At 35.8% G+C, this 21,856-nt stretch overlaps 1 protein-coding gene across 3 annotated transcripts in view; it reads right to left on the bottom strand.

Annotated features, from left to right (window-relative positions):
- Positions 1-21,856, bottom strand: part of usp (ultraspiracle) — a 223,447-nt gene that overhangs the window by 20,321 nt on the left and 181,270 nt on the right. For 2 of the 3 annotated variants that reach the window (XM_069842483.1, XM_069842482.1), the window contains exons 6-8: positions 18,650-18,811; positions 13,767-13,890; positions 2,137-2,361 (exon numbers count right to left, since the gene is read on the bottom strand). In XM_069842483.1, the coding sequence (XP_069698584.1) occupies positions 2,137-2,361; positions 13,767-13,890; positions 18,650-18,811 (511 nt within the window). The remainder of the gene's footprint in view (positions 1-2,136; positions 2,362-13,766; positions 13,891-18,649; positions 18,812-21,856) is intronic. The other variant, XM_069842484.1, reaches the window with a different exon arrangement.

Here is a 21,856-nt window from a genome sequence, read left to right as displayed (position 1 = left end):
GAAGAAGAAGAAGAAAAAGAAGATGTTCCCACCTGTAAAAAACTCAACACCACACAACAGGCAACTGATTTAGCTCAATTGTGCTGGGACACTAGATCCTAAATGAACTAGATGTTTTCAACTGGAAGATTAGAAGAAGAAGAAGAAGAAGAAGAAGAAGATGTTCCCACCTGTATAAAACTCAACACCACACAACAACAGGCAACTGAATTAGCTCAATTGTGCTGGGACACTAGATCCTAAATGAACTAGATGTTTTCAACTGGAAGATTAGAAGAAGAAGAAGAAGAAGAAGAAGAAGAAGAAGATGTTCCCACCTGTATAAAACTCAACACCACACAACAACAGGCAACTGAATTAGCTCAATTGTGCTGGGACACTAGATCCTAAATGAACTAGATGTTTTCAACTGGAAGATTAGAAGAAGAAGAAGAAGAAGAAGAAGAAGAAAAAGAAGATGTTCCCACCTGTAAAAAACTCAACACCACACAACAACAGGCAACTGATTTAGCTCAATTGTGCTGGGACACTAGATCTTAAATGAACTAGATGTTTTCAACTGGAAGATTAGAAGAAGAAGAAGAAGAAGAAGAAGAAGAAGATGATGTTCCCACCTGTAAAAAAACTCAACACCACACAACAACAGGCAACTGATTTAGCTCAATTGTGCTGGGACACTAGATCCTAAATGAACTAGATGTTTTCAACTGGAAGATTAGAAGAAGAAGAAGAAGAAGAAGAAGAAGAAGAAGATGATGTTCCCACCTGTAAAAAAACTCAACACCACACAACAACAGGCAACTGATTTAGCTCAATTGTGCTGGGACACTAGATCCTAAATGAACTAGATGTTTTCAACTGGAAGATTAGAAGAAGAAGAAGAAGAAGAAGAAGAAGAAAAAGAAGATGTTCCCACCTGTAAAAAACTCAACACCACACAACAACAGGCAACTGATTTAGCTCAATTGTGCTGGGACACTAGATCTTAAATGAACTAGATGTTTTCAACTGGAAGATTAGAAGAAGAAGAAGAAGAAGAAGATGATGTTCCCACCTGTAAAAAAACTCAACACCACACAACAACAGGCAACTGATTTAGCTCAATTGTGCTGGGACACTAGATCCTAAATGAACTAGATGTTTTCAACTGGAAGATTAGAAGAAGAAGAAGAAGAAGAAGAAGAAGATGATGTTCCCACCTGTATAAAACTCAACACCACACAACAACAGGCAACTGAATTAGCTCAATTGTGCTGGGACACTAGATCCTAAATGAACTAGATGTTTTCAACTGGAAGATTAGAAGAAGAAGAAGAAGAAGAAGAAGAAGAAGATGATGTTCCCACCTGTATAAAACTCAACACCACACAACAACAGGCAACTGAATTAGCTCAATTGTGCTGGGACACTAGATCCTAAATGAACTAGATGTTTTCAACTGGAAGATTAGAAGAAGAAGAAGAAGAAGAAAAAGAAGATGTTCCCACCTGTAAAAAACTCAACACCACACAACAACAGGCAACTGATTTAGCTCAATTGTGCTGGGACACTAGATCCTAAATGAACTAGATGTTTTCAACTGGAAGATTAGAAGAAGAAGAAGAAGAAGAAGAAGATGTTCCCACCTGTAAAAAACTCAACACCACACAACAACAGGCAACTGATTTAGCTCAATTGTGCTGGGACACTAGATCCTAAATGAACTAGATGTTTTCAACTGGAAGATTAGAAGAAGAAGAAGAAGATGTCCCCACCTGTAAAAAACTCAACACCACACAACAACAGGCAACTGATTTAGCTCAATTGTGCTGGGACACTTGATCCTAAATGAACTAGATGTTTTCAACTGGAAGATTAGAAGAAGAAGAAGAAGAAGAAGAAGAAAAAGAAGATGTTCCCACCTGTAAAAAACTCAACACCACACAACAACAGGCAACTGATTTAGCTCAATTGTGCTGGGACACTAGATCCTAAATGAACTAGATGTTTTCAACTGGAAGATCATAAGAAGAAGAAAAGAAACTAATATAACATACATGAACAAGTAGGCTCCGAACTGCATTAGAAAATACATGGTAGGAGAAGAATGTAAAAGAAGGAAGTAGAGAGAGAAGATTGTTTGTTTCTGCTGCATACCTGGATTGAACAATATAACAGAACGCAAGCAGCCAAGTTCTGTCTTATCCATTTTCATCTCTCGCATTTTAGCAACAAGTTCTGTAAGTACACGATCAAATATGGTGCCAACTCCGGCTTGATGAGCTGAATTGCGGTGAACTGTAAGACCCGTTGCTAAGACGATGCCATCTTTAACCTCAACAGAGCGGTGAGAAAAAGCAGCAATAAGAAGTTCATTCCAGCCTGCAAGAAGAATAAAAAGAAATATCAGTTCATAACTGTGCAAATATACATAAATCCAAACTGAGTAACAATCACATAAATTCTAACAAATATATGTGTAAACTGTTTTTTTTTTTTTACAAAATTTAATTGCTGTAATACAGTGACGGTGCGTCAATAAGAGCACAAGAGCACGTGAACACCTTGTTTCCATTAATGCACGACTAGTTTTATTATTTAATACCGTATTGGCGTAGTGGGGATATATAATATCAGGATCGAGTATTTTAAACTTCCCGCATCTTGCATAAACTTCTTATGTAAACTTGGCAACATCCGTTCACATACAAGCTGCGCTCTTTTCAAGAAGGTTACAGAAATTTCACGCATGCGAGGGAGAAAATTGTCTTTCGCTGGCCGCTTATGACTCGTCAAGAGCACAAAGCATTAAGTGAACAGTGAATCTATCCTACAGATGTCAGGTGCATCTATGCCTATCGTTTACGTGCTATATCTCGAGGAGAAAATTTCATGTCTGTATTTTAGCCTGCAGGTGTCAGCATCTCACTCTCGGAACGTTTACTTTATGTGGATGTGTGTACAGAGCTGCTACGAGAGTGTAGTTTGTGAATTACTATACTTCAGTGTCGGCATATAGCATAGTTTGGCTTTCAAAGACGTGCTGGCTGAATGTGATGGTGGTATAAATTTAAATATCTGTATAGTGGTGTATATTATTTAAGAATAATATTTACTGGCATGTATTTATAGTAATCAATCTATACAAATGGGATTACAGTACTGGTATAGGCTACAGTGTATCAGTGTGTTGTGAATCAAAATACAGTATATTACTGAACACATACTTTTGTAAATTGTTTTATGTATTAATTTTTAACAAACGTAAAGAATGAACTCTGTTCAAGTAATTTTGAAGAGTAAAGAACTGGGTAAACTGGCTTTCCAGGAAAAATTGGAAATAAAAAGACTAGGTTTCATTATTATTATTATTATTATTATTATTATTATTATTATTATTATTATTATTATTATTTATGTTGTTTTGAATTATATACGGTTTTTTCGACAGTGAAACATTGGAATCATGACATTTCATATTAGGCTAAAAACATACGATTTCAAATTCTCTTCGATTTTGGAACACAAAATTGTGAACACGCATAATATTTTATCACGAGCCGCCACTGCTGTAATAATATTTCCTCATTCATATACTCTGAACTTGTGTAATTATTATGAACTATTATACGCAACACTGAATACAAAACAACCACACACATTCTCATGCACACACTTTCTCATGCATTGTACGCATTCTTCACATTGTTACCAATGATACTGCTCTTTGCACCAGTGTCTCAGTCTAACAAGGGCCATGCACAGGGTTTCTCAGTGTCAGTTGGTTCCTATTAGATGAAGGTCGAACTACATCACGCACGTGTGGCATGTTCTCAGTCGATCTGGAATGATTATGAATTGGCAAGCACGGAATTAAATTTAGGAAAGAAGTGACAGATGTTGTATCAACAGCTGAGCAACATTTTCCATTAAATATAAAATTTATATTCGTAATATGATGATGTAAACTACTATTAAATTAGTTTTCACCTTTAAGAAACTATTGTCGCGACGTTATTCCCGGCGTGACTACTCCTCTTTGCTTACGTCTTAGGAAGTGAAGGCTCTATAAAGTCTAGGTACCTAGTATCGTTCGCCATTTTTGTTCTTTCATTGCCGAGCTACCAGACGAGGGATCTATTTGCCAAATCGTTAAACATTATCATGTCGTAGCTCCTATGATAATAAATCAAACGCACTGTAATTCAGCAAATAATTGAGTGGCAAATAACGTCCTCATGTGCTTTCTGCGAACGCCAACGAAAGAGCCAAAATGGAGGGCGATTATATTAGTATTTATCGAGCCTTAGCAAATGATGACGTCTTCTTCAGCAAATTACAAGACACACACGTTTAAATGTAGCCGATCTGCAACGTGATTGGCTGCCGGAAATTAGAGCGACGGGACTATAGCTAATTCAACTTAATTACGTGGGTGGTTCATCTGTCAAAGAGATTGTCTCTATTCCTGAATATGTACTACACAAGTGAGAAGAAAGGTGCTAAAAATATAAAGAGAAGAGTTTTAGGATGTTCTTATTAAATTGGGTGAGTACACAAAATATTACCAGCGTAAACTCAGTGTGCTGCATGGGTGGTGTATCATTACTATGCAAACGAAAGTTGCAGTGCAGATGGACCATGTTAGATGAGACACATGTTTAGGGGAACAACTTAGAAAACTCCGTTGGTCTGCGCATGTGTCAATCTTAAAGAGTGACACAATATATTATTCATCTCCTCCTTCCTAATTGTCAGCTAATAACCGGAGAAGGTGTTACTTATGTAGGCCTTCAATGAAGCAGAATATTTTCGCATTTTTTATACTTAATAATAACTCAAAAAGTAGTAGTCAGATTCTAATAAGGAAAAAAGCATGTTGAAGAGTATTGTTTGCAGATTTTTAAGATGTTTGAGTCACCGCAATATAACAAATGTAAGACTTCTTAATTGAGGTTTGTTTTATACTACTGTAGTGTGGGAAAATATGTTTTTGAAGTAGAAAAGTGATCAGCGATAAACTTTTTTTCTTGAAGAGATAAGTGTGTAGTTGCAGTGTATGAAAGCATCTAAATAGATTCTACTTTATGTTGAAAAAACCATGTTAATAGAATAGTCAATAAGATATCATCACTTGTTAAGTTTATGTCTGACTGCTCGCAGTCCATCAAGTAGTGCGTACATAAACATTATTTATCTTCAAAACCCAACCATCCTTTAAAAATAAGCATTTATTGTTTTGATTGGTTTCATTTACTTAAAGGGACATACTAAAATGTTTAGTCAGTTGTCTCCAGTCTTTTCAATTTGATTTTTGTAACAAAAATTGGGTCTCCTCTTAACGTAAAGGAATGACTGTGTCGCTGTCTTTTCACAGAATATGGAAGTGAAAGAAATGTGTTGAGCACGGTGAAAATAACAAAGAACAATATTTTTCTAGTGCTAATGTAACAGACAGTGATGCAACAGATGACTTGTCAATCAGTAGTGATAATGGTTTAGATTAATGGAGGGAAACTCCGACTCCGCCTCCAGTGCAGTGGCAAGGTTTAGTAACCTCCTACAGCGAAGTTTTCCCAGTTGTTAACCTATAACTTATTTATTAATTATTTATAATTTACAAGATATACGAAAATGAAATAATTCACTGTACATGTAACCATGGCAACAAACTTTAGTTTTCTCTACAGCACACAAAAAAATTTATAACTTCATAATCATATCCTATTTCACTTTCAGTTGATGCAAATAATTTCTCACAATTTAATGGCTTCTAGTATTACTTACGAAAATATATATTTAATCTGATCACTCAATCTTCTTAGTATATCCTATGTGATGCTGAGAACATAAAGTCCATTGTAGCCTTCAGTCAGAGTTTCTTCTAACAAATGAGAAGTACTTCGATCAGTGTTCATATTAGATGCCTGCTGTGAGTAGCCAGAGCTGAGGTGTGGTCAAAATGTGTTTCAGAGCTGAGTCTTGTGTGGCTGATACAGATGACTTTGATTTGCTTCTGTTAGAATTTACAGATGTGCAGTATAAAAGATGTATTCCAAATCATCTTTATGATTATTACACCATAAACAAAGGTGAAATAGGTGTAGATATAACTGCGACAATTTGATTTGTTCTAGTTCTTATTAAAAATGTTTGAATACGTATTGGCAACTTTTTGTATACTTTCAGGTCATTTGGTTTCTTTTTTATGGTCTGTAAAATTTTGCCTCTTGTTACAAGATAACCAATTGTTGATCCATGGGTTTGTAAAATAACAGTTGACTGAAGCAAAGCCACTGGATAAAGATACCATTTGCAATGGTCTTGGTTGCAAATGCATTGCTTATTAATGTTATCAACTTTCTCATTCCTGGATATACCACAGAGCCTAGATATCCATTGAAATATTTTCTTTTGGAGACTTGAAAGTTCTGTATCAAGATTGGGGAAGATCAACATGATATGAAGTAACTTTATTGATATCTTAACATGTAATATCCTACTCTTGATGTCTATCAGGATTTTGTGATCCAACTATATAAATGTAAAGATAGTCTTTATATTTACTGCAAATTAATTTCATGGCACATGATCAAAGAACTGCAGAATCAGTTTCAGAAGGGTTTCTTGGAATTTGTACATTATGTTCTAGAACCATCCACTTCCAAAGAAGAAATTCATTCCCAACTGCAGTTTTAGCAATAAGTTGTGTCTGTAATATACAATGGTAGTTCTTCTTTATTTATTTTATAACACTTACATAGAATATTGTATAAAAATCTTAAGGAACATCTGATGTCTGGATGAAGTTTGTAGTTTTAAATTCAGTTTCATAATTTTTTTAAGCACATAGTGTTTGATTAGTGTGTGTGTGTGTGTGTATCTAATGCTCTGGATTTAACAATGAAGTCCTCATCCTTCTTGCTTCCCAATATTTTGATGGAAGGTCCACAAATGTCCTAAGAGTTTCACAATTAGCCAGGTGCTCCATCTCCATGTCCTCTTCTCTGGTGCACAGTAAGCATTTAGGTGAATTCAGTATTCCAATACGATGGAGGTGTTTACTGAGGCAATCATGACCAGTAATTAATCTAAACTTGGCCATGGCAGATTTTCGAGGTAGATCAGGAATTAGTTTTGGATCTTTGAATGATCTTTCCATTTTGAATTTTGATGTTTTGCCTGTTCGCTGTAACTTATTCTTTTTATGACTCGCTTTATTGATTCATATGGGAACTTGAAATTTGTTTTTAAGTTGATATAAGTTCCTTTCTTTGCTAACATATCTGCTTTCTCGTTACCGTTCAGTCCACATTTTTTTATTTAGCATTTGAATTTGTTTTACCATGCAATGAATTTCTTTTACTTTTTCCATTTTAGGGGATGTAGTTGAGCTGATGGACTGGATTGCAGCTTTGGAGTCAGACAGGATGACTATGTTTTTGCACTGGTTTAGCCAAACAAATACATTTTGAAGTGATGTATAAATGGCTTCAACTTCGCCATCAAAATTTGTTGTGTACTTGCCAACATTTTTATAAAGAGAAAAGTATTGGCAAGTAGCTCCTGCTCCAGCTCCTTCATTTTGATCCATGAGAGATCCATCAGTGTAAATGTACAACCAGTCCTTTTGTGGATATTTTCTATTAATTGTTTGTAGGGCAATGGCTTTTGCTATTTCTGGATTTATATCTTTTTTGTTGAAGACTTCATCAAGATCAAGGCAGCAATCTACTTTGAAGTTATTAAGTGGATTATATCGAGACATCAAGTTTTCCTTTTCACTTGGTATTTCTAGAATTTGCTTAAGCTTTTCTACCTCTTGTATGTATCCATTTTGAGTCCTCAATGTAAATTTAGAATCTTTGTATTTACTCCATTTATCCCAATTTGGAAGCCTTCTTAATTTTTCATAGGTTAAAAGGGCTTTTGTTTCAAGATCTGTTACAACTGATTTATTAGATGTGATTATTTGCATGGCTTCAATTGGAGTAGTTTTGATTGCACCAGTGATGAGACGTAAAGCTTGATTTTGAGTGTGTTCTAATATCTGTTTATTTGTGGTTGATGAGGGTATTAGTGCTTCACCACAGTACGTTAAGATAGGCTTTATGTATGTGTTGTAGGTTGTGTTGAGTGTACTCCTTGAGCTACCCCATTTCGTTCCTGCCAGTCTTTTTAGTAATTTAAAACGATTTGTTGCCTTTGTGCTGATCTGTTCAATGTGATTTCTCCATGTGAGCTTATTGTCGAAATGTATACCCAGGTATTTTGCATTTTCAGTTCTTTGTAACTTATCATCTCTATAGTTTAGATTTATTTTCACTGGTTTCTTTCTTAATGAGAAGAGTGTGTTTGATTAGTTGAATATTACATTCTATTTCTAAAGACTATTGAGATAGTTTCTGGAATCCCAGACACAGTCTCAAAGCTGCATTTTGAAGAAAAGAAATTTTGTGTAGATGAGTTGCTGATGTTCCTTCTCAAATTTCACATCCAGAAGTCAGCTTGATGTTATACAAGCATTATAAAACAGATGAATTATCGCGATATGTGATGCCCACTTCTTGCTGCCTATGATCTTCAAGAGATTTAATCGTGGCAGGCACTGCAAAGAATATTAACAGTCTTTTCCACAGAAGTTTTTCATCTAAAATTAATTCTAAGATTTTAGGAGCTGGGCTGTACTTAGTTTGATGAATGTTTAGATAAATATGAAGTTCACTTTTTTTTAAGCCACATCATCTTGTGAAAACTATGTTCAGTTTTAGAAAGTGTATTATTTTTATTTACAGCTATTTGCATAACTCTTCATGTTTTATCTGGATCTTTATCAGTAACCCATAAGATAACATCATCTGCAAAGTTACTTATTTTTACCTCAGGTGGAGGAACATCACGTAAATCACGTAAATTAAATAGATTTGGGCCTGATATAGAATCTTGAGGTATATTACTAGTACAAGTAATTTTTTGGGGTGAAGATAAGTGATTATTTATAGAAGTTTTAAATGTTCTCTCATTAAGAAAAGAATGTAGAAATATTAGCATTCTATCTCTGATTACAAGTTTCATAGATTGTAACAGAATGGACTTGTGAGGGGTGGTATCAATAGCAGCTTCAAAGTCTATCACTTTAGCTACTGTCGTCTTTTCTTTTTCTGTGAAGTACTTATAAATTTCTTGAGCCAGCCAAAATGAAATGGCGTTAGAAGGTTGAAAATTTCGAGTATCCAGGTTAACATTTCATAAAACAATGCGTTCAAATCATTTATAAAGACAAGATATTAAAAGATGTTGGTCTATATATCTGGATTCCAATTTGTCCTTACGAGGTTCATAGGAATTATAATTGCATTTTTCCAAGTTTTAGGATAAAAGACTGTTTTCCAAATATTATAGAAGAGATAGATAATTTTATGAAACTGTTATCAGATGCATTTATTAACATACTGTTATAAATTTCATTTTCTCCTGTAGCAGAATTGTATAGTTCTGATGTTACCAAGATTATCTCTTCGTTAGTGAAAGCATTGTATATATTATATTATTATGCTGGAAAATAACTTCATAATTACTGGTACTTCTAAAATACGTTTTCCTTTATTCATACATTTAGGGCATGATTAGTCAACCTTTGAGTAAAGTATGAATTTCAGAGTTTTGCTGTTTTAGAATTTTGTGTAACTATTGTTCCAATGTTATCTTTAAGGTGGGTGATAGGTTCATATCCCTTGCCTTGTAGAGTTTTCTTTCTCAAACAGCTGAGCCAGCAAATTGTTTTCAAACGGTCTTTTGCTTCAAGAATGTTATTATTCTAAGAACTGTCTTCGTTTTATTATATTTTATTTTACCTTCAACAGTCCTTGTTTTCATCCACTGTTTGAAAACCGAGTGCTGATGTGTTCTAAGACTGGTCAAAATCATTACTTCACCAAATGTTCATAGGTCTAGAAGAGTGCGGTTAGACAGTGGGAATAGATTGCTTTGTTGCTGCTATGATGATATCGGCAATTTTTGAAGTTATGTGATCAATATTTTGTGTAGATATTGTTTGATCAGTAAAATTACTAAACTTGCAGAATTTTGTAGATTCATCACGAAAACTGGCCCAGCTTCTAATTTTGTTTTTTACAACATATTATCTAATGTATTATTTGTAACAAAAAAAATGTAACATGAACAGTAAGGTCATCATTTAATAGATCTTCATCAACTCTCCACTTTATAAAATTATTATAGAAGAGCAGAAAGAAACATTTAATGTACTTGTTGGTCAGTACTTGCACACCAAACCAAAGCTAAAGCAAAAGTAAACAAAAAGAATATTATTCATACATAAAGCTATTATATGTACACTTAAATTAACAGAAATATTAGAAGTTATCCTTAGTTTATAATTAGATTCTAAATACATTATTTGCTTGTCATGTATCTTAACAGGACCATGAAAATGGATGGGTCCAAGAGAAACTGTAAAACCATTAACAGTAATCTACAAAATAAATTTCTTTCTTGTTTTTTTAATATATAAACAGAGCTTTTCTATCATCCCATCACATTATACAATAAAAGCCACAATAAAGAAACATCTTCACATTCTCGTTGCTTGCTCTTCATGGTCTGTTGCCAAATGACTGTCATTTAGGTACCGGAAAATGAAATTTTTTTTAAGCTGGTTACTTAACGACACTGTATTAACTATTCGGTTATTTAGCATCGATGGGTTTGTGATAGCGAGATGGTATTTGGAGATGAGTCGAGGATTCCCATGTATGGTAAAGGCTGAAAAATACATATTAAAAGTATCAGAACTGCATTCAACTCTGGGAAGTTACTTTTATATTCAGCAGTAGAAATAGGGACGCAGTTTATACTGGGTGTTCAGTTCAAAATGTGTCTTGGCTCGCTGTATGCCGTCATGTGGCTAGTTGATGAGCCTAGAGAATTCAATCTTCCTACACTTCCGCAGCTCATGTGTATAACCTAAGAGGCAGAGAAGATGGCTAGCAAGTACGGCGTTCATTCTGAAGAGTACGTACCGATACGTACGATAACGCCGGTAGTGGCAGGAATGTGAACTGTTTGGAAATACGTACTGTCAGGATATGGGGAGAGGGTTAAGACGATTACTTATGTATTTGTTGACATTAACTTCGACGGTCAACATGGACACGGAGCATTTGATTTGTGTTGTGGAATGTTACCGTACGCAACCGATGATAACAAATACCCTGCGTACGACTTGCCAGCGCAAAACACAGTTCGAAAGAGGTTATGGTAGCACACAGACCGTACAGACCGCCATCTGTTGCTACAACGTTCAAGTTATACCGTACACGTTCTCAAGTTCAGATTGAAGAACGCCTTAAATAATAGGCAACTTCTCTAACATATCAGCTGAAACTCGCTTCAAATCGGTGACCTAACAACAGTGACGTATGACACACTTTGAAATGAACACCCAGTAGTGTTCAATTTTTTGTAACACTTTTGCAGCATATTTTAATTGTCTTTAGGCAATTGACAAAGTCAATATTAAAAAAAAAAAAACAGGACATTGTACATTATTAAAAAACAAATTACATAAATTAAAATTTAAAAATTCATCAATTGAATAAAAAGGATGCTTTATCTCCAAGTCTGCTGACAGTAGCAAAATAAATAAGTTTATGTGGCTCATTTTGCTTCTACGTCCTGCAAGCACATGAGCACAGCAAAATGTTTTGCCTTCAAACAATGGGCAGTGTTTGTGCTACGAGAAGTCCCAGTTCTGCTCAAACTTGCTGTATCGTGCTGTACAACGTTTTTATTATTGCTCAATCATGCTTAAACGTGCTATAAATTATTTTTGCACTTTCCTCAATCATGCGAAATTTTAAGGTCCTGCTCAGTTTATCTATAAATAAGGATGAGATACCATTACGCAATGAAATATGGTAATTCTCTGGCCCTCAAGACTTCTGGCTAACTGTAATCACCCATCCAGGTCTTCAGAATGCACTGTGTTGCTTGCTGTATTGTTCATTCCCACTCATATGCATCTTGACCATACATTATGTCGTTGTGCTGTTCTATAAGTTGGACCACCAAAAATCCCACCCCATCCACTGCTCTCCCAACAGACCTGCCCCTACTCATTGCTATACAGAGTGATTCACGAGGAAAGGTCAAGAATTTAGGATACGATATCTTAGGCCATTTTGAGTGAAAAAGTTCATATGAACAAAGGTCCGTTTTCGAATGATGGCAGAGCTAGATGCATTTTTTTTGGTAAAACGTCTCGCCCCAATGTGAATCAGACGTTACCATATGCTGCTGACGTGAGACAAGGTCAAGGTCGCAATGAATGATGTAACATTGGATGCTTTAGCAAAGAAGGGCAGCACTGCTACTTACAGACCTGTTACTAAATCTACGTATTACTCTGTGAAGAGATTTATTAAATCTACATACTTAGACTTCAACAAACAAAATTTGATAACTCAATCCCAAGGGAAAAAATGGAACTCTCTGCATCAAAATCCACAGTTAATTCCCGATTTACCACGAAAATCGTCTGTAGCTGCATTTAGATTGGCAACAGGCCATGATTGTTTGGCCAAACACCTGCATAGAATTGGAATATATCAGTCCCCTAACTGTCCATTGTGCAACTCAAACCAAGAAATGGATTCGGAACACCTCAAAATCTGTGCTTCAGTGGCTAGTCATGATAATATCTTTGAAAAATATTGGAGTGCAAGAGGTCAAATGACTTTATTGTCAAATGCCTGGCATTAGAAAACAACAACAACAACAACATTGGAATCTGCATTGTGAACGATGTAGATAAGAGAAACAAACCGGTTGGTGGGGCATTACAAATGTCCCAACAAATAAGTTATCACTTATCAGTTCACAGCAGTTCAGTCAGCTACCTACAATACAGTAGTTATACAAGTACAGTTATCGGAAGTGTTAAGTTGTGTTTTTCAAGATGCCTTATAAATTTTCGACTACAGAATACGCCGATATTGTGATGTTTATGGTTTGTGCAATGGAAGTACCTTGCTGAATATGAACGACGCTTTCCAAACAGAAGGGTACCATCAAAGAGTACTTACTGTCTATGAGGTTGGATGAAAGAATTGGTATAGCAAAGGAACAGGGAAACGAGAGAGGCGTTAATCGACGGTATTTTGGATGCGGCATAAAGAACGTGCAACTCTTCCGAGCGATGATTGTGATTCAAGCAGAAGGAGGTACCTTTCAAAATGTGCGAAAACATCGACCCCGACATCTAGAATATTAGGTATGTATGCATATGTGAATATAAACTTTAAATTTGTCCGTTATCTGTCTCTAAATGCGAATTAGTACAATGGAATCCCAGAAGTTTTTGTGAAATCAAAGAGCCATATCTCCGTAACCGTTCGAAAACGGGCCTATATTCATATGAACTTTTTGATTCAGAATGACTTCAGAATTCACATCCCAAATTTTTTACCTTTCCTCGTGAATCAGCCTGTATAATATACTCAATTCTCATTACAGTTGACGTCCAGTCCTGGAGAACAGCTCTTGACAATGGATCTTCTTTCCTTGCCTTTGCTTATAATGGAGCCAATAAGTAGCTCCAAAACTTTGGATATCTCTACACCTATGACATTGCGCAAATACTAAAAACCTCGCAATACATCGAACACCATGACAGTCTCAAATCATACTTTCTTAAAGAAACGATACATTTCCCTTAAAAGAATGCTGAATTTACTCAAGACATGAATTCTTAGAAGTGATATTACCTGCTCGAAGGAGTAGCACCTGATCTGAGAGTGGCAAAGACGTGAAATGTGGGATATGCTTCGCCCACTCTACCAGCTGGAACAACTGCTTGTTTGTCGCCTGGCAGATATTCGTCACTGCTGACTGAACACACAGATCACAGTCAAAATCACATCTTTATCCATCACTAAATGAAGTCTAATAATTATTAATAAGGGGACACTCAACTATATTTTGGAACTTTTTTCCTATTTGACCAATCTTTTTCAAATTTGGAGAAAAAGTTTAATATACACATGGAAAGTAACATGCAAAATCTCAGCTCATTAGATCCAATACTTTTCAAAATTAAAAATTTTCAATTTTTAATCAATCATTAATTGAAATATCACTTTTAATTATCATTTATTATTTTTTGGCTTTGTGCATTTGACTGTGACTTCTCAATGAATAGGGGAAGAATTCTGCGTATTGATTTAGTTCTGTCACGTAAATTAGTGTAGAAATTTAATTTTTCATTTCTATGACACTTTTTCTCCAATTTCTAAGTTGAGTGTCCTCTTAACCTAATTAAGCTACAAGCTATTGAGTTGTTGTAATTTTTACAATTGAAGACTGGACTGGCTTGAAGTGCCAATATCATTTAAAATTAGTTCCCCCACAAAAGTCTATGTCCCTGACTCAATCCCCTAAGAAAAATGATAGGTCCTATTGTAATTTTATTTAGGCCCTAGCTTCTCCCATACATGTGCAAAACTTATGATAGTACATTACAAGTAGCACAAGAAAGCTTTGTTTTCTACTCTCTTTGGCACTTCAGCCTTTTTTATGTCCAATCTTCAATTTTCATTGTATCTTTTTTAAAAAATTTTACATCAGTTAGATATTGCTAAACTACATCTGCACAATTTTTTTTTCTTTCAAATTTTGAAAAATGTCCCCAAAATTTTTTTTTATATTTTTTTATTTAAAATAATTTCTACTCCTAGTCAACATTTATCTGGGCCTCATATAAAGATAATAAATTTTCTGAAAGCTTAAAATGAAGCTAAGGCTCCCTGTAATGAAATGGTGCATTCGTTTTTTCCTGGTCAATATACTTCACTAGTAAATAAAAAACTACTCCGAACATTTAATTTTTTTTTTTATTATCTACACTGCCTGACATAAAAGATCACAGTTTTGTTAATAACAATCATATGTGTACATGAAAGCAGCATTTCATGCACAGACCTGTTGTGAATATGTGTACAAAGTTTCATTACTCCAGGTGTAACCAATCAAGAAATCTTATTTTTCGTAAGTTAAAATGTGAAGAGAAAAAAAAATGTTTTATGATAAACTCACTTTAAATTTTATAAATGTGTTCAAGTGTGTCTTCTTAGTATCACTTATGAGGCTCAAACCTGTCTTCAGGAGTTGACTAAAAATCAATATGCATTCTGAATATAATAGAGAGGCATGGGCAACTATTATGAAGGAAGCTAAGGTTCTCAGAGGACCGTGAAGCTCAGGAGCGAGTAAGTATAAGTATTCTGGATACAGTAACCACTTATATGGGATAAAGTAAATTGCAAACTTAGAATAAAGATATCACGATGAAATCTTCACTACAGTAGTCCTCAAGAAACCGTAGATTTTTTGGCACCATATACAGGGTGATTCAGGACCTCTGCAACAAACTCGGGATTGATAGATCTCGCAATGAGGATCATTTTCTTATAACCCATGTTCTCCAATGCCTCATGTAGGAGCTACACGACATTGAAAAAAAGAGATGTTTTAGTGACATTTACAGTTAATTATGAAATGAATTATTCATTTATTTCTTCAAGTACCCTTGCAGATGGGATACAAGTGTCCTGTCATTTTGCTGCCCAGTTTGAATGGTGCGCTCCTTGGAACATGTTTCCGCTGCTCATGGAGGATGTACCTTCACAATGTGAGGGGACATGTGATTCAACATAACGTCCCAACACACTTCAACCTGGTTGTACAAGCACATCTGAACAATATCTTTGGACAGCAATTGATCGGGAGAGCTGGATCTGTTGCGTGGCCAGCGTGATCACCCGACTTCACGCCTTTAATTTTTTTTCTTTCTTTTGGGACATGTGAAGTAATACACCACTCGAATTGACACTAGAGGGGAACCGACTATGCGAGTATCAGCTGCTTTTGATCAAATTCGACACAGGCCGATAACCACTGCTATGATGGTGTAATGAATGCAATCAGGTTTAGGGTAGACACTTTGAACACCTGTAACTTGTCAGCAAACATATTTGAAAAATAATTTATTTCATAATTGTTAATGTCACTAAAACCTGTATTTTTTAATGTCACTTAGCTCCTAAACGAGGCATTGGAGAACATGGGTTGTTTTACGATCTTCAGAGTTGTTGCACAGGTCCTGAATCAGCCTGTATATATAGAGTGGATGGTAACTTTTACACCAAAATTTAGGAGGTGATTCTACATGTTAAATATAATAAAACTTTTATTACACTGAAGCACCATTAAGCAGGGAAAAAATAGTCTTTGCCCAATGTTTACAGCGCTCTATTGCGGTAATGGCCCAAAAGAAATGGCTGATTGCTATACAAGCAGGTAGCTAAAAATAATCTGAACAGTTAGCGTCTTGAATATTTTTTTGCAAATTAAACCATTTAGCCATTAATTTAAATTGCATAATAGCGAAAACTGTTGAAATAAATCTTGCAACGCGGTGATATCGCGTGTTATTGAGTAAGTACAGCAGAGGGAGAGGGAAGGTAAGGAGTGGAGGCTGCGCTTGCTTAGAGTTATTGCAGCAGCTGTGATGTTGTCAAATGCTTCATAGAAACATAATGATTTCCTCTAAAGCAGTGAATGTCAGAGGAAAAAATTTTTTAGATTTCTCAAATCTTTTCTCACGATCTATTACCAGTTTCATTTTGATGCACAGATTACCATCCACTCTGTATACAAGAACAAAAATGTCCAAAACTCAGTAGCACGTCCCTTAAAGCTATAGTACAGTGCCATTGAGAAGTTGCTCCGCACCGTGTGTGCAGCCGAGATTCTGCTAAGGAAGGGAAATTCAGGTGGCAATGATGGCCGCTAGCATATGGTGTGCAGTTGAAATTCTGCCAGCGTAGGGAATTCAGAAGGCAGCTAGTATAGTTATAATGTTCTGTGACAATAATGCATGAAGTAAAAAGTGGAAATAAATAATAAACAAACAATAAACAAATAATATGCAACTTGCCTATTACAGAAGATGTTGAAAATGTTTACCATTTACTTGAAGACACAAATTCACTAGCTTTAATTTATTTTCGGAAACTTTAATTAAACTTTCTCGTCACAGAGTTCACGTAATTACTAATTGCTGTTTCCAATTCATCAATTGTTTTAGGATTGTCCCTATAGATTGATGATTTAGTGGCCCCTCCAAAAGGAAATAATCGGGAGGAGTTAGATCAAGGGATTGCAGTGGCCATTTGAGAAATTGAGGACAGTTTCTGCAAAACTTGCTAACTGAAAAAAATTAACAGGAGAGACAAAACACTATAGTAAGCAAGTTTTGCTGTATGTCTCACTTATAGCAGAAAGCAAGTTTTGAAAAAACGATCACACTTTGGCACACTACAATGAAGAGAAATAACCCAATTTTACTAATACACTTTGAACATCATGTTGAGGCCTGCCTTTTGTTAACGAATCCATCAAAATCTTAATTTTGCAGTTAGCAAGTTTTGCAAAAATGGTCCTCAATTATTCTCACCCCAAAAATTTCATTCAACAGTCGCATTGATTGATACGACAAATGAGCCGTGGCAGTGTTCAACTCAATTTCGTTTAGCTGCCCTATGAAAGGAAATAAAATATCTGAACGAAAAAAATTGGCCCAATAATTCGTAAATGACGGATCGCGCACCATACTCCAATTTTCTCCTAAATTATTTTTTTTTATTTTATTGGGTTATTTCAGGACGCTGTATCAACATCCAAGGTTATTTAGCATCTGAATGAAATGAAGGTGATAATGCCCGTGAAATAAGTCCGGGGTTCAGCACCGAAGGTTACCTAGCATTTGTCCATATTGGGTTGAGGGAAAACCCCGGAAAAAACCTCAACCAGGTAGCTTGCCCCGACCGGGATTCGAACCCAAGCCAACTGGTTTCGCGGCCAGACACGCTGACCGTTACTCCACAGGTGTGGACTCCGTAATTAACGGAGATTCATAAATTGCACTGGGATTTTCAGAGGACCATATTCGAATATTTTCTGTATTTACATAACCCAACAGATCGAACCAGGTTTCATCAGTAAAAAAGGTGTATGGCGCATAATAAACCTCTGGAACCATTCACAATAATGTAGTCTTTTCTCGTAGTCTGTAGGTTATAATTCGTGCACTACCGACACTTTACATGGATATAATTTGAGTTGTTTTCTCACGGTTTTATATGAGAAACCATACAAAATATCAGTTTGTTGGGCCCTTTCGCTTATTGATTTCATAGGGCTTTTTAGTATCGTATCCCAAATATCTGCTAGTTTTTCTTCTGTTAAGATGGTCCGTGTACAACTCCTCACGGCATCTTGCATTGACCCTGTTTCTCGAAATTTCTTTATTAAATCATGCATAGTATCACGATGCCATCATCTTGAATTGGGAACGTTCTTGGCGAACTTTTGTTGCACTTTTATTGTGTAATTGCCACATTCTGCAAAAACATTTTCCACAAAAAACACACGTTCCATAGAAAACATGTTGACTCACTGAACAACCACCAACTGCAAGGCTGTAAGCACAATTACTACACACTCCAACCTTTAGCAGGGCTAGCTGCTGCCTGCCGCAGGTCTGAAAGGAATGCGAAAGGAAGGAAGGAAGGAATGAAGGAATACCAACCTTCTCGTGGGCGGCGACCAGCACCATGGCTGTGGAGCGACTTCTCGATGGCACTGTATGTGCTTCACCCATGGCACCCATGTATTGCGGGTCCCTATCACCACGGCACGGCGCGTCCTCAGGTTGCGGATAGAGGAGACGGCCTCCAGGTATGGAGGGTAGCTGCGAATATATTCAATAAGCAGTCGCGAATAGCCGATAAGGGGTGGTCCTCCAGCTTGGGAGTTGGGCGGAAGGCTAACAACCCATCACCGTAAAAAACAACTTGTTACGAAACAACACAATAAGCCTCGGAATGGGACTGATTTTCTGGCACGATCAAAGCAAGGCAATAAGGTTATGTGATTTGGTACTTGGAATGTTACAAGTCTATATAGAACAGGAGGGGTAACATTAGTAGCAAAAGAACTAGCTAGATATAGAATAGACTTTGTGGGAGTACAAGAGGTTAGGTTAGATGGGAATGACATATCACAAATAGGAGATTACTTGTTCTATTATGGGGAAGGAAACAATAATCACCAATAATTAGGAATAGGATTCTTTTTTCATAAAATAATAAAATCAGCAGTAAAAAAAGATTGAATTTATCAGTGACAGGTTATCGTATTTAGTACTCAGGGATAGATGGCGCGATAAAATAGTTATAAATGCCCACACCTCTACAGAACAGAAAGAAGACCATATAAAGGATAGCTTGTATGAGGAACTGGAATACACTTTTGATCAGTTATTTAGATATCACATGAACATTTAATTGGGGGATTTCAATGCTAAAGTAGGACGGGAGGATATTTTTAAACCAACTATTGGAAATTAATTGGTAATTGGAGAATTGAGAGAAAGAGCAATGAGTTAATATTAGCAGATTCAATATTCCGAAATTAAGGGACGAGGAAACTATTAACAGGTTGAAATTTCAAATAGGTTTGCTGCTTTAGGAAGTTACGACAAAGTTGAGGAAGAGTTAGATGTTAATAGCGTGTGGAAAATATCAGTGATAATATCAAAATTGCACCTGAGCAGAGCATAGGTTATTATGAAACTAAGAAAAAGAAACCGTAATTTGATGAAGCTTGTTGCATGGTAGTAGAAAGAAGGAAACAGGCAAAATTGAAATTCTTACAGGATCCAGTTGAGGAGAATAGAGATAATTATTTCAATGAAAGACGGGAAGCAAGTCGCACATTTAGGAGCGAAAATAGAGATTACTTGAAGGAAAAACTGAATGAGGTAGAAACAAATAATAAGAATAAAAACATTAGGGATTTATATAAGGCATAAAGAAATTTAAGAATAGATAGATATCAGGCAAGGGTAAACGTGATCAAGGATGAGAATGGTGACTTGTTTGCAGACTCTCATTCAATCCTGAACAGATGGAAGAACTATTTTGGGCAACTACTAAATGTAATAGGCCAAATAGAAATGATTGGGACGAAAATCAAATACAAACTCCTGCACCATTTATACTCCAACTCACACTTTCTGCAGTCAAAATTGCGATAGAAAATCTGAAAAAGTACAAATCTCCAGGTATCGATCAAATTCCAGCAGAATTAATACAAGAGGATGGAAGCACATTATCTAGCGAAATTTATAAGCTTGTACCGTACTTGCTATTTGGGAAAAGGTAATTGTACCAGAACAATGGAAGGAGTCCATAATTGTACCTATCTTTAAGAAGGAGGCCAAGACTAACTGTAGCAACTTTCGAGGAACATCACTTTTGTTAGCGTCGTACAAAATTTTGTCCAATATTCTTCTGAGAAGATGAACTCCATATGTAGATGAAATTATTGGGGATCATCAGTGTGGTTTTAGGTGTAATAGATCGACTATTGATCAGATTTTTTGTATTCGACAGATATTGGAGAATTTGGTATTCCCAAGAAACTAGTTTGATTAATTAAAATATGTCTCAGTGAAACGTACAACAGAGTCCATATAGACCAGTTTCTGTCTGATGCTTTTTCCAATTCTCTGCAGGCTAAAACAAGGAGAAAGTCCAGGATAACAGAGAGGGTTTGGAATTGAAAGGGTTACATCAGCTACTTGTTTATGCGGATGACGTAAATATGTTAGGAGAAAATCCACTAACAATTAGGGAAAACACGAGAATTTTATTTGAAGCAAGTAAAGAGATATATTTGGAAGTGAATCCCGAAAAGACAAATTATATGATTATGTCTCGTGACCAGAATATTATACGAAATGGAAATATAAAAATAGAACATTTATCCTTTGAAGAGGTGGAAAAATGCAAATATCTTGGAGCAACAGTAACAAATATAAATGGCAATAGGCAGGAAATTAAACGCAGAAAAAATATGGGAAATGCCTGTTATTATTCAGTTAAGAAGCTTTTGTCATCCAGTCTAATCTCAAAAAATCTGAAAGTTAGAATTTATAAAACAGTTATATTACTGGTTGTTTTTTTATGGTTGTGAAACTTGGACTCCACTTTGAGGAAGGAACAGAGGCTAAGGGTATTTGAGAATAAGGTGCTTAGGAAAATATTCGGGGCTAAGAGGGATGAAGTTACAGGAGAATGCAGAACTGCATACATTCTATTCTTCACCTAACATAATTAGGAACATTAAATCCAGACGTTTGAGATGGGCAGGGCATGTAGCACATATGGGCAAATCCAGAAATGCATATAGTGCTAGTTGGGAGGCTGGAGGGAAAAAGATCTTTAGGGATGCCAAGACATAGATGGGAGAATAATATTAAAATAAATTTGAGGGAGGTGGGATATGATGGTAGGGACTGGATTAATCTTGCTCAGGACAGGGACTGATGGCGGGCTTATGTGAGGGCAGCAATGAACCTCCGGGTTCCTTAAAAGCCATTTGTAAGTAAGTACTATATGTGCTTCTATACGTAATAAATCTGCTGGTGAGGATGGAATAAATATTGAGCTTTGTCAAGTATGTAGATTATTAGATGATTCTCTCATATTAAACTTTTAAACTTCAACATTTTTGAAGGAGAAGTTCCACCATCATTTGGCAAAAATCTATCATTATAACACTTTTCATAAAGAGCAATTGCTAAAACTGTGAGAAGTATCTCGGAATAAGTCTTCTTATACCTCTGATTGAGGTTCTGACTGATATGTACCTACATCTATTATCATGCAGTACATCTCACTTGACGTATGTGTCGGAAGAAGAACAATTGTTTATATACATCTGAAGTCTG

The sequence above is a fragment of the Periplaneta americana genome, chromosome 12, assembly GCF_040183065.1.
Source record: "Periplaneta americana isolate PAMFEO1 chromosome 12, P.americana_PAMFEO1_priV1, whole genome shotgun sequence".
Lineage (NCBI taxonomy): Eukaryota > Metazoa > Arthropoda > Insecta > Blattodea > Blattidae > Periplaneta > Periplaneta americana.
This window is presented reverse-complemented; position numbering and strand designations above follow the sequence as displayed.